Below are 13,704 nucleotides of genomic sequence, written 5' to 3' on the forward strand. Positions count from 1 at the left end.
AATTACTCTAGTACTTTACCAAATTCAATATTAAAAAAACACGGAGAAATGCAAGGTTAAACATATTACAATTTTCTAAATGTACTAGAGTCTTCACCAAACAGACCATAAAACAAGTCGTAGTCAACTTGCAATAATATCCAAATAAGTTAACATCAAACATACACAAAATACAGATTTACATGAGACACAGAAACACACACACACACACACACACACACACACACCCCACACACACACAGGTCCTCACCTTCATGGCATGGATTTCTTCCAGCAATCGTTGTGCCCGTCTCTGGTTTTTTAACAGTGCATCTTCGGTACCCCTGCAAAAAATACATTATAACATGTAGCCAGGAAAAGCGTTTATTATAGCCTTATTATAAAAGTCTCTTCATTTCTTTTAGAAAAGCATGATAAATCTCTAAATAACAAACTGTCATCCTACATTATCCTTCCCCTAACCAACACATACCCTAATTTCATCAACAAACCCAAGGTTTTGGCTAAAACAAGCACTGTCCTGGCATATTAATGACTATTACCACTGATAGACAGCTTCCTTCCAATTCCTTAATGGTAAGGCCAGATAATATTTTTAATCAATCACTTAAAGGCTCATTGTATTTAATGTAATATAAGTTCTATAAGCTACAATTAAAGGATTTTTATTAAATAAAAATTTGTTCTCTGGATTAAAGGAATACATAAAGATGTCAATGTCTGATTAAATCAAAGAGGGTTATCTTCCACAACATTAATGAAAGAAAGCATAAGAAATTAATCAGAACAAAAGACATCTGAAGACTTTGTAAGTATTCATGCTTAAAGTATAAAAAAATATAATAACATACTTTTTCTCTACTGCTGTGACACTGAAAATACAAAATATTATTTTTTCAAAAATTTAGATGGAACAGAAGGTTTTGATAAACACTTCCACAAGGTACTGAAGATTTCAAGTTAATGAGCAATTCAAGGAATAAAGTGATAGAAAATCTTTATAATTGATTCAAAGAATTACGAGATTCGCTAAACTGCATCAACATCTTAAAATAACTTCTAATAACATGAAACACATACATAACCCCAAAGGACTTTCATTCTGAAAAGGCCAAAAAGAGAGTTTTGAAAAAACAGCAGAATTCACCAAGTATCTTAAGCGAATATGGTCCAAACCATGTAAGGACAAGCTGACACAGCACATTTTAACTCACTCAGACCCTTTCTAAATATGAAACAAAGTACTGTATGAGTAAGATATTTAATTATTCCTCTGGGTCCCACCCTCAAACTATGTAAATATTGATTAAAAACAACTTTTGACATTTTATTAGTCATAGGATAATTACTTTAAATGACTTAACTTTTTTGACTTCAGTCTGCCAACACTCCTGACGAGTTTTCGGATAACCAAAACTCGGATTCTCTTCACTTCTTTTCTCATCTTCACAACCTTTGAGGAATGAAGCCAAAATTAGAAAGGCTATTAATTCAAGAAGAATTAATACTTCGAGTCTTCATATTATGGATTAAGTCCACCAGTTTAACGAAACTTTTGTTTATATTCATAGTTTGATGAAATCAAACTTCCTTCATAAACAATGGACTAAACCAACATTCTAACACTAACACATACACACACATACACACACACACTTTAAATCATCCCATTACAGAACAACACTGAACTCTGAATAGAAAAACCAACAACATTACTGTCCAAGAGATGGAAATATTCTAATGCTGAAGAACTACATGTTATACTAGTACTTAGTATAATGGGATGCTATCGTTTTGAGTTTATGTTTTGTCTATCATTGTTACGAGCCATCATACATCTTATAATTCCTTCTGTAATTTTTTTCTTCCCCTCCTCCACTTTAGGAACTACATAAAATTCAGTTCAAATATAATCTTTCTTGTGAAACCTTCCATGATTTCTTCAGTTAGAGATAACCATTCCATCCTTGGTTCGCCATATACTGCATAGGCAGCATCTATGTCATTGTATTGTCACTAACTGCTCACGTGACAGTCTCTTTCTATAGTTTGTGAGCTCCTAGAGGACAAGGGGCCTCCGATATTTACCGTTTTTCTATGCCTTGCAAGAGTGCCTGGCACACACAGTCCCTCCACTTCTCGCCAAAACAACATGATTATCATTCTATTTCTTGAGGGCTCCTGCATCTGGCTATAACACCTTTGCTTACTTTTTTTTAATATCATCCACCCCTTTCTATATATTGGGAACCAACTCACAATTCCTCTCCCTCCTAAGTTTTGCTATCATTCTGGGTGATGTAGACATCCACTTAAATAACTCCTCCAATATTACATCTCACTTGTTGATTTCCTCTTTTCTAATGACCTAAATTATTCCTTCTCTGTCACCCACTTCCATGGTCACACTGTGGTCCCTGTCTGTCATCACTCATAACTATTCTATTTCTAAAACCATAAATTCAAATACTCCACACTGAGCACCATTTCTATCAGCTGGCTTGTTCAACTCCACCCACCACCATCGTTTTTAACTTCACCAGGATCAGTAATTCACTGACCCGTCCTTTCAAATGGTTCAGTTAGTCCTTTCTTTTAATTTTTCTCCTTTTAGCCAGTTTAGGTACATGATCAATATCTTAAGCTCACCTATCCCTCTAGTTAACAATCCCTGTAGTTAATCTAGGATGAAAACAACATTCTGGGTTCTTTATCACAGCACTCCAATACAATCCTTTTTTTGTTTTGTTTTGTCAACTTACTATACAATGACTATTTTAAACCCGTTGGCTTTCCTAAAACACCTGACCTTCCTCTTCATCTTTCCTTCACTTTCACGGAGAACATAAATATCAGATGGGTACAGTTATTTTTCTACTACCTGGAATACAAATGTACTTGCATCACCCACCCTCTTCTATTCATCAAGTTACAATATAAGAAATAACTCCACACATATGTGAGGTTTACCTTTTAACTATGTTTTGGATCCCATCCTTTCTGGCACCTAGAACCCTAACTATCGACTATCCCTTTACTCTAGCATTGCCAATCCCTTAAATGGATGTTTCCCACTGATATGTCATGCCTGAGTCACTTTCATTAAAGATAAGACAAAATATCCCCACCACGAAATTCACTAGGAACACCCTCTCTTCAGCTGTCTCAGAGCCAAGCTCTTCGAGATGTTCTAACTATCTCCATTTCTGCATGCCACATAATTCCAATTTGTGAAATTACAGTCTGTGGTGTCCAGGACACCAGTGATTTCTAAAAGTCCCTGAATTTAACAAGAATTTTTCAGATTTCATTTTACTTGAAATCTCACAGAATTCAACCCTATTGACCACTTCCTCCTCTTGAAACACTTTTCCCTTGGTTTCCATGACATACGATAGAGTCCTCTCCGGGTTTTCCTTCTTCCTCTCTAGCCAATCCATCTAGGTATTTGAAGGCTCATCCCCCTCTAATCAGTCATAAAATGTTAAGAGTTCAGGGGCACTCCTGGGACAGCTCATCTTTTCACAATGCACTTTTTAGCCTTAAGTGACCTTATGTGTGTTCTGTTGTTTTAGTTTGCCACCTAAACAAAGATGACTTTTACCTTCAGCTGAGGTCTCCCGTTTAGCTCCAGACCTAACATCTCACATTTGAGTCCATGTTCTACATCCCCAGCTGGATTCTTTTTGGTGTTTCATGCTTCCAGGAATGGAATAATCCTTTCCGTTATGAAGCTAGGATTCATAGGTAGTGCTCGTTTCTAAATCCCTCACAATAAATATATTACTAAATCCTGTGAATTTTATCTCCTAGTTATCGCTCATATTGTACCACTTTTTTTTTTTCTTCCTATCTTGACCTCCAAGCTCTCCTGGTTGAGTTACTGGTAATGGGTTTCTCTACATCCATCTTGCCCCTCTCCAATTTACCCATAACTCAGAGAGAATACATTTTTAACCACAGACTTCATGTCACACCTGTATTTAAGTCTCTTCAATGGTTTCCAATTGCTCTTCTTTCAGTCCTTCTTCCCTCTTAGTGTAGTCATGTCTACCACCAAATCTTTACTCCTGCTGTTTCCTGGGAGGAATACTCTTTCTCCCACCCCATGTTAGCTTCTTAACATCTTATATGGTTTTGGTTCAATTGTCATTTCTCAGTAAAATCTTTTTTGGCCTCCCTGAGAGTCAAAATTCCCAATTATAAGTGCTTCTAGAACTTATCATGACCGTTATTTTAACATTCTACTTTTAATCTGAGTATGTTTAATGTGTCTTTCTCCTAGTAAGTTATAAACTCTGTGAAAGTCAAGTATCTTGTTTTACTCAACACTGCATCTTAACACCTAACATAGTGAATGGCATACAGTTAAGTGTTCAATATTTGCTAAATAAAAGACCAGAAAGATGGCAATACTCACTTATTCATTCACTGATTCAAATGTATTATACAGTAGCAGAATGAAGAATAATCAGGTTTCTTTCCCACTAGATATGTTAATCTCTTTGGAATTTATTTCAAAGTTAGATCTATTTAGGACAAAAAAGATCATGCTTGCATAAATGAAAAGCCATTTAGACTAGGTTTAAGTAAAAAAAAGAATTGAGGTATTTCATAAGCAGCATAATAGGGGTTTATGGGATGTTTTCCTGAAAGTTAAGTCATTCATAAAATAAACTAAAAGTGATAAATTATGCATTAAAATATATTAACAAATGTTGTACACTGCAGGTTATGAGACTATATACTGTTTGGTAACTACTTTTAACCAAACTTAACTAATAAGCAGTGGGCAGAGTTGGTCCTCGGTTACATTCCAATCATGGGAAAGCTAGACTCCAATTTTAAAATTCCAATTTAAGAAGTACTATGTTTGTCATTACTGCATAAGGGAATCTAAAAGCAAAGGGAATGCTTCATGTACTTAGTTTTATGCCAATGCCAAAAAATGCATTTCTAGGTTATTACCTTTCTCAGCATTTGTGTACAGGCAGTAGGAAAATTCGGTGAGTTTAATATATTTTTAAAAGTACATATACTTACTTTATGTAAAAATGGAATTACACTTTTATTTTTTTTCGCTTCTCACTCCAAGCACTTAGTTTTCTCCAAGTATGTATTTAAATTTATTTCTGCAAAGTTGATGAACAGCTACCAACAGCATTTTAGTTAGGACTTAATGGGCTGCCAATTCATTTGCCACTCAGTAATTATGAAGCTGTTTGACAGATATCCCAGAAGTCAACAAATTGGCTGAAAACAATATCACCAGAAGGCCAATGTACTACTTAAAGGCAATAAGCTTTGGTGAATTCTCCAACCAATCGTAAATAGACCTATTAATGTTAGAAATGTAATAAGGGTATTATTATATTGTTTGGGAGGGAGAGAAGGAAAGAACTGTGTGCAAGGCGAAAACAGAGGCATAATAATGGAAAGGAAATGTGCTGACAGAAGAAACAAAGTGAAAGAAAAGTGGAAGGAAAGAGGGACAAATCAGAAGGTATGATCACCAAGACTGACAAACATAAACTGAGTGCTTCCAAGCAGTAAAAGAATGCATTTAATATCATCTCTAAGACCAGAAGAAAGAGTAAAGACGCGTGTGCATGCGTGTACACACACAACATACATGTGCTAACAGAAAGGTGTCATCTAGAACCTAGACATACAGATGCCCCCCTGGTAAAGTCTGAATACAGTAATGTAACCTGGATCACCTCTTGTGTAGACAGTACAAACTACGATCATAAATAAACTGGGGTAATATACTTCCTTGGGAAACGACCATTTGTGCATATGGGGAAGAGACAACATAAACACAGGAAAAGGAACCAAAAAGTGCGAAAGCTGGCAGTGTCCAACTCAAGAAGATCCCAAAGGAGGGTTGCCCAGGCTCAGAGACTTGAGAAACCCCAACTGTACTGGAATACCTCAATTACAGGGAGAGATGCGTCATAGCCCAACATTGACTCACGCAACTAAAACTCTTTCTGTGGTTCTACATTCCAAGGAGCCGATGTCAATCAATTGACAGGAAAAAAAAGTGTGCTTTACAATGTGAACATCGCTGTCTACATGAGATAAATTTCTTAATAAACTACCTTTCTCCTTAATATAGTCATTTATAGGCTTATGGTTAATGTGAATTTGCTTTTGAGAGAATGAGCTATACTTTTGGGATGATAATGATAGCAAGTTTCTGATCTTCAAAGCTGAGAGCAAACTTTGGTCCACAAAGTAAATGCTATTTGAATTGACTTTATATTTTTTCAATTACACATTCTTATTAAAAGTTTAAAGTAGGTGCGTTTAAATTATGATACTCCCACTTAAAAAATAATTTATTTTCCAATTACAATTGACATACAATATTGTCAGTTTCAGGTGTACAAAATAGTGATTAGACATTTATACACCTTATGAAGTGATCAACCCGATGACTGGTACCCATGTGACAACATAAACAGTTATTACAATATTATTGACTGTATTTCCTATACTGTGCTTTATAGCTTGGTGACTATGTTTATAACTGGCAATTTAAATGGAGATTGAGGGGATGGGTGAACTGACTCTTAATTGGCTATCTGCTAGCCAGTCAACTAGCCAGCCTCTTTTACTAATGTACTGACTTTGTCATTCATTTGAATTAACCCATGGTCAGTAGAAAACAACGCCAAGAGCTAGCTAGTATTGTTCTAGGGGAATGTGCAGTGCTAATAAAAATCTAAGTATAACTGTGTTTCTTAGAATACATTAAGACTTGTGGTTATTCATTACTCATCTATCAGACTGGCAAATACAAAGAACTGTGACAACACATTCTGCTGGTGAAGCTGAGGAAACAGGCACTCTCATACATTGCTAGTAGGAATGCAAATTGGTATACTCCTTCTAGAGGAAACTGGCAATACCTAACAAAATCCTACTTCTAGGAATCTATCTGGAAGACACATCCCCAACAGCAAAAGGTTATGCACAAAACTATTCATTGCAACATTCTTATAAAATGTTGAATAAGAGATAATATATTGTATAAAGTATACACAATGTATTATTTTTAATCAATGCAGGAGATCTACATGTATTATCATGGTTAAACCCTGAAAATGTTTGATGATAAAATTAACTTTTAGAGTGATATGCATAGTATGATACTGCATTTATACAGTACAATATCACACATGCAAAGTTTAAAAATATACAAGACAATACTATACACTGGATATTAGCAAGGCTATATATCTTATAACATATATATATATACATATATATACACACACACACATATATGTTACTAAAACTATGAAAAATTTGGGTGAGAAAAACAACTTCCTAAAAGAGTAATAACTACTTCTAAGGAAGCAAATAAAGTGGGTGGAATTGAGTTTATAATATGGCAAAATACTGACATCTGCAAAATATAGAAAGTAGATTACAAGGCCATTTGTTAGATCATTTTCCATATGTTTGAATTTTTTCATAGCTAACAAAATTAATTATGGTTTTATATGGAGGACTTCTAATTTGGCCTATTTGGATAATTTATTGTTCAATTATTTTTTATGTCTGATGAGCGACAATTTAAAAATTCTAGAGTGCTTGGTGTGTAGCTACAACTTAATCATTACTGAGAATATGCTGCCACCTAGCAAACCTTCCCAGAATCGTTTAACAGGCAAACAGAAAATGCTTCTCTTAGTATAGATGGGCCCTAATTTACTATTTCAGTAACAATTATGAAAAAATAATACACTCTATTATGAAATAGGAGTTTTGCAACTTTAAAAGCACATAGTTTTTGCCATTCTTATCTTTTACAACACATAGTAAATCATTTCATTCTTGCTTTAGTTTCTACCTTTACTGTCATAGAAAATAGAAAGCAACTTTCTAATGGGTTTGTTGGTAATCTGCTATCAAGAATAACAAAACGTCAGTTTTATATAAAAGCCCTCGGCCCTCCTATGGAATTAAAGTACCTGATCAGATTGTTTCATTTCCTAATCCTGATTTTACAAATCACTGCTGCCTAAAAAAACAGATGGCTCCAGCAAACTCTGCTCTAGTTCTGCAAATTCATTACTCACTAAAAAACAACAGCACTGTTGTTTTCAATTGTGCGGCCTTTCTCTATTTCTAGTGAAGGGAGAAAAAAGTCTATATTTACAACATTTTTCCTCCTCATTTAACTATCAAGTGACTTAAGGTGAGCCTTCCATACTTTCATCTGTCCAACAAGTATTTACTTATTAGACTGTAGACAAAGTTCTATGGTAGAGGTTAGGGAAGTTGCTATAATAAGTCAGTTAAATATTCTCTCCACACAAAGTACTGGTGAAGATAAAGCATGCATTAAATAATCATAAGATGAAGTAAATAGTAATAGGTTTTTTTTTAAAGGTACAATTTTACATTACTTCAGGAGCGTTAACATATTTTAAGGACCTAGAGCCAGGAAGTGTTCTCTAAATGTCAGCCTTTACCCTTGGAAATTTTTGAAAAGAATGGAATTATTAAGGGTAGAAGTCGACACTGAAGGTTAGCATAACAGGTGGCTCTCTAAATAGGCTTTGATTTTCACAAAAGACATTTTGGGTAATTAAATATACTCTATTAGATGGACACATAACTTTACAAAAGAAAAAAATTAAAAATTACAAAGCAAGGATTCCGATCTAATAAATCACAGGTATGAGTCCCAATATCCCAAAGATAATACTACCTGAGATTTATAAACAGTTGGAAATCTGACCAAACCTATGGACTTTTTTCATCCCCGAGATAGACATACAAACATTAAATTACAGGCAGGTTATACGATCCCTGAAATACATTCCTGGATCTCACTTAAGAAGAGCTAATTTAAGTTATTAAGGATCATTAAAATGATGCCTCAAATTACTCATTCGAAAGATTTGTACTGAGGATATGATCGTGAACAAAAACTTAGTCAGGTGGAGGGAATAAGAAATCTGTCACATTGACATTCACAAACTAAACAACTATTACAAGAGCTTTTTAAAAAGGAGGAGTGGTGCTAGAAGAGCTTATGTAAGGGGTAAATGAAAGTCAAGAATGGTTTCCCTGAGACAGTGACAAGTAAAGCAGGAATATGAAATGAATAATGAGAGGAAAAGGAGCCTCAGGTAAAAGGAAAAGCATATGCAAGGAGTGTGTAGAGTGCTAGCTAGATAGTGGAGAAGGCCAGTGCAGTGCAAGTACAGAGACCCAGGTGGTGGGGGGATAGTGGAGTGGTATAACCCAAGGTAAACAGATTGGCCTTGTTTAGCTAATGGCTAACCGGAGACAACCGACGGCCAACTGGTCCCAGCTGATGACCGAGCCAGCACCTACCCTCACGAGGCCAAGAGCCTGGAAACTGCTCTCTGGGACCGTCGCCACACTGTCATTCCTACTCTCAGAGTAATTTCAAATTGATCAGGAAGCTCACTAGTATTTCCAGTGGATTCCCAAGGACATCACTCCGATTAAAGTCTTTTAGACCTCATAGGTAATCTAATGGAAAAAAGCCCACCAGATGTTTTCTGGAACTAACACAAAATTAACATACATCCATGAACATAATATATGCTAAACCCCTTCAGAGTTGTCCTCTTCAATAAACGCTGAACTCCACCGCCAAGTGAAATCCAGCCTTCCTAACCTGGCAGTCCGGGAGTAGCATATTTCAGTTTTATTTCCTCCTTCATCCCACAAATCATCACCAAGGAAGTGTTATCTGGCCCTATACCACCTACGGGGTTTCCTCCTGCCACCCCTTCCCTGCTTCCACTAATCCCTCTGCTGGAACGCCTTCTTCCCTTTTACCCAATCACTGACTGCAACTCCTGCGTAAGATCCCTAAATACCAGTAACAAGTATCGCTTCCTTCACTTCGCCTTCTTTGGAAACTTTTCCGCACTACTTGCTTTTCTGGGCATTATCCTGTGCCACTGATGGGTGCTGCTTACCTTTTCCTACCCGAGTCTAAGTTGCTTGAACACCGGAAGCAGGTCTGACACAGCTGTATGATACGGGCAGGGCCCTGCTCGTAGGACGCTTCGGTCTTCACCGAATAAAGAGGATCCAGAACTTCCTTTGCTGTAGCTGCCCGGTCCTCATTTGATCCCTGCTTTTCAAGCTTACTCCTAGTCTTCACATGACTCATGACTCCCTTGAATCATAAGAAGGAGACACTGGAGAGGGGGTCGTGGGAGAAAGGGTGGCCGGGGCCCTTCGTTATGGTGGAGGTGATGAGAGCAAGTGTTTGATGAGACTGGATTTAAAAGGACGATAGAAGGGAGATTGGGGACAGCAACTAGAAAAAACAGCTCTGGAAGTTTGGCTATAACTAAAAGCAAAGAAACGGGACAGGAGGAGGAAGAAGAAACAAGGTACTGAGCGTACATCCTCATGAGCGACACGTGCGATCTCATTCAAGATCAGTAATTTCCTCGGAGAGACTCCAGTGCAATCCCTTCCCGACATTTTCGGCTGCCAATAAGAGACAGGTAATCTGTCCTAAGAGTTGATTGTCAGACACTGCACACACCTGACACATTCTGATTAACTTCTCACAGCCCGTGAGGAAGGTACTATATACTACCACGAAGTGTCGTTTTACAGACGAGGGCATTAAATATAGCGATTAAATGAACTCCCCAAAGTCCCACAGATAAAAATTCACGGGGCCTGAAGGCCAGAGACACGGCTCTGGTTTCAGTCACCTAGAAACCGTGGAGGGGTGCTGCCGCTGCCACGCTCCAGGTTCCGGAAAACCAGGCGAGGCCCACCGACAAGGCTGCTGCAGCCGCACACCCTACCCTTGCCCCGGGCCAGATCACGGGCCCTTCGGCAAGACGCAGCACAGCCCAACTGGAGGACCTCACAGTCAGCCCCACAGGTTCTCAGACCGCGGTGCTCACCTCGTTATTGAGGTTCAAAGTCCCTGGTTGAGCCATGGTAGGTCTAGGAAGAGGGTCTGCAGCAGCCGGCACGCGAACTGTGGCGGCCATATTGCGGTGCGTTGCCACGCCTCTCAACGGTGGCCTCTTCGGCCCAAAATTCTTTCGTCGTTTTCTCGAGCCCGTGTAAAAAGAATGCGAACTCTGCCAGAAAGAACGGAACTGGGGGGAAACAACTTCCGGGGCAGAGTGCTACACGCCGGAATTGCGCGTTCCTATGGAAACGTTCCTAGGGAACGTTTCAAGCAAAACCAGGATGCGCATTTGCTGCTGTATGTGGGAATGGCTATTTTGAGGTATTAGCCGGCAGGCTGAGGAAACATGAGGGAATGAGTCTATAATATATTGATTATATATTGATTAATAATTAACACCTGTAGTACTGAGTGTTAAAATGAGTCAATTGCTGGGACAGACGCATTGCATGAATTATCCAAAATATTCATAGAAATCCAATGAGATAGGAATTATTCTTATTTTACAGATGTGGAAACTGTTTTTGCCCAGAGTTGCCCACCTGGAGCTAACTACTGCTATAGGACTTCAGAGCTGCTTACATAAACTGTGGGGCCCAGTGCAAAATGAAAATGGCAGTACCCCTCATTCAAAAAGTAGGCAAAACTTTCTTCTTTTCTTCCATGGTGTCTCTTGACCTGTCACGTTTTTTCTTTGGTATTTACTCTGGTGCTCCCTCCATCACTGGAATACTTGTAGGGCGAGTGCACACCCACTCAAGTGCCTGGACCCTTGCCCCAGTACTCAGGGAGGACTGCATACCATTACACACCGATTAGGATAGTTAAGTGTAAAAGTGCTGGTGAGGCTGGGGAGCAACGGAAACTCTCAAGCATCATTTGTGGGAAGGTACAATGAAGAATCACTTTAGAAAGAGATTAGTATTTTGTTAAATTACACATCCACAGCCATATGATCTAGGCTTTCTTCTCCTAGGTCAATAAAGAAATGAACAGACATGTCCATATAGACTTAAATTTGAATGTTTGGAGAAATTTTATTTGTAATAGCCAAAATATTAAAACAACTAACATCTCCATTCAACAGACAAAGGGATACACTGTGGTATTCACACACAGAGACAGGCAGGTGCACGCGCGCGTGCGCACACACACACACACACACACACACACACTGGACCACCACTTAGAATAAAAAAGAATGGCACACACTACGATTTGAATTAATTTTAAAATACTTATGCAGACAGAATTCAGACGAAATATATACTGTAAAACTCTAGAAAGTGAAAACTAATGTATAGTGACAAAAAAATAGATCAATGGTTGCCTAAAGACAAGAGAAAGGATGGAATGATGGGAGGGACAAATCACAAAAGGTCAGAGGAAACTTTTGGAGGTGATTGATATGTTCATTATCTTGATTTTGATCGTGGTATCACATTGTATACATATGTCAAAGCCTATACACTTTAATTATGTACAGTTTATTGTGTGTTATATACATCAGTAATGCTGTTAAATAAATACACTCACCATTACACAAGCACTTCTACTTCTAGAAAAAATATGCTGCAATTAATGGTACACATTAATGACTCATATACAAGGATACTTATTACATGAGTGTATTAAAAGATTGGAGACAACCTGTCTGTGAACACATAACTGATTAAATAAATGTTTCCATTCAGAAGAATAATCAGCTCTTTATTTACTGGAATGGAAAGCTCTTCTTAATATATTCTTTAATGAATAAATCACATGGCTATACACTATAGTATGCTATCATTCACGTGTAGTTGGAGAAAGGATATGAGCATACACACACCACATTTACTTGATTGTATAGCATTTTTGCTCCCTGGAGGAGAAGTCAGTGGCTGCGGAACATAAGTAAAGTCTACCATGTGCCCTTTTGTATCTTTTAAATTTTGTACCGTATTGTAGTATAAAAATTAAAAAAAAATTTAAAATACATTCTCATGGTTTTTGTTGCAATTGTGAATGGTAATATGTTCTTTCATTTTTGCCTATGTTAACTGGTAATTACAGTATAGATGTAAGTTATGAATTTTTATTTAGGGTATATTTGTTATGCAATCACTTTTCCTGTCTTTTTTTTTTTTTGATGGAGGAGAATTTGTAGGTCTACCATCATATTATCAGAAAGAGAATTACATCTACTTTTAGTATTTATACCAATTGTTTTATTTTTAGTGTATTATTATATTTGCTGGAACTTATAAAAGAAAGATAACTAGTAACTGTGATAGTGAGTATCCCTAGTTTTTTTCCTGATATTAATGGGAATGGCTTTAACATTTCACCATTTGAAATAATATTTGGTATTTGTTATGTTAACTAGTTTAATAAAATTCAGGTAGTTTTCTTCTATTTTTTAGCAGTTGTTTTATAGGTAGAAATTTTGCTTATACCTGGAATCTAAAGAACAAAATAAACAAAAAAACAAAACAGAAACGCATTCATAGATACAAAGAACATTTTGATGGTTGCCAAAAATGGGAGGAGGGTTGGGGGTTGGTGAAAAAGGGGAAAGGATTAAGAAGTACAAATTGGTTGTTACACAGTAGTCATGAGGGTGTAGTGTGTCGCATAAGGAATATAGTCAATAATATTATAATAACTATGTATGGTGTCATATCGGTACTAGATTTGTTGGGGTAATAGATGGGTGGGGGTTGGGGAAACGGTGAAAAGGTAAAGGGATTAAGAAGTACAAATTGGTCCCCAATAAA

General features: G+C 37.1%; 1 protein-coding gene across 1 annotated transcript in view; it reads right to left on the reverse strand.

Annotated features, from left to right (window-relative positions):
- SRFBP1 (serum response factor binding protein 1) overlaps positions 1 to 11,040 on the reverse strand; it is a 53,512-nt gene extending 42,472 nt beyond the window's left edge. The window contains exons 1-3 of the mRNA XM_081053730.1: positions 10,932 to 11,040; positions 1,365 to 1,453; positions 251 to 323 (exon numbers count right to left, since the gene is read on the reverse strand). Coding sequence (XP_080909856.1) covers positions 251 to 323; positions 1,365 to 1,453; positions 10,932 to 11,021 — 252 coding nt within the window. The 5' untranslated portion in view covers positions 11,022 to 11,040. The remainder of the gene's footprint in view (positions 1 to 250; positions 324 to 1,364; positions 1,454 to 10,931) is intronic.
- Positions 11,041 to 13,704: the final 2,664 nt, after the last annotated feature.

The sequence above is a fragment of the Rhinolophus hipposideros genome (genome assembly GCF_964194185.1).
Source record: "Rhinolophus hipposideros genome assembly, chromosome: 7".
NCBI classification, from domain to species: Eukaryota; Metazoa; Chordata; class Mammalia; order Chiroptera; family Rhinolophidae; genus Rhinolophus; species Rhinolophus hipposideros.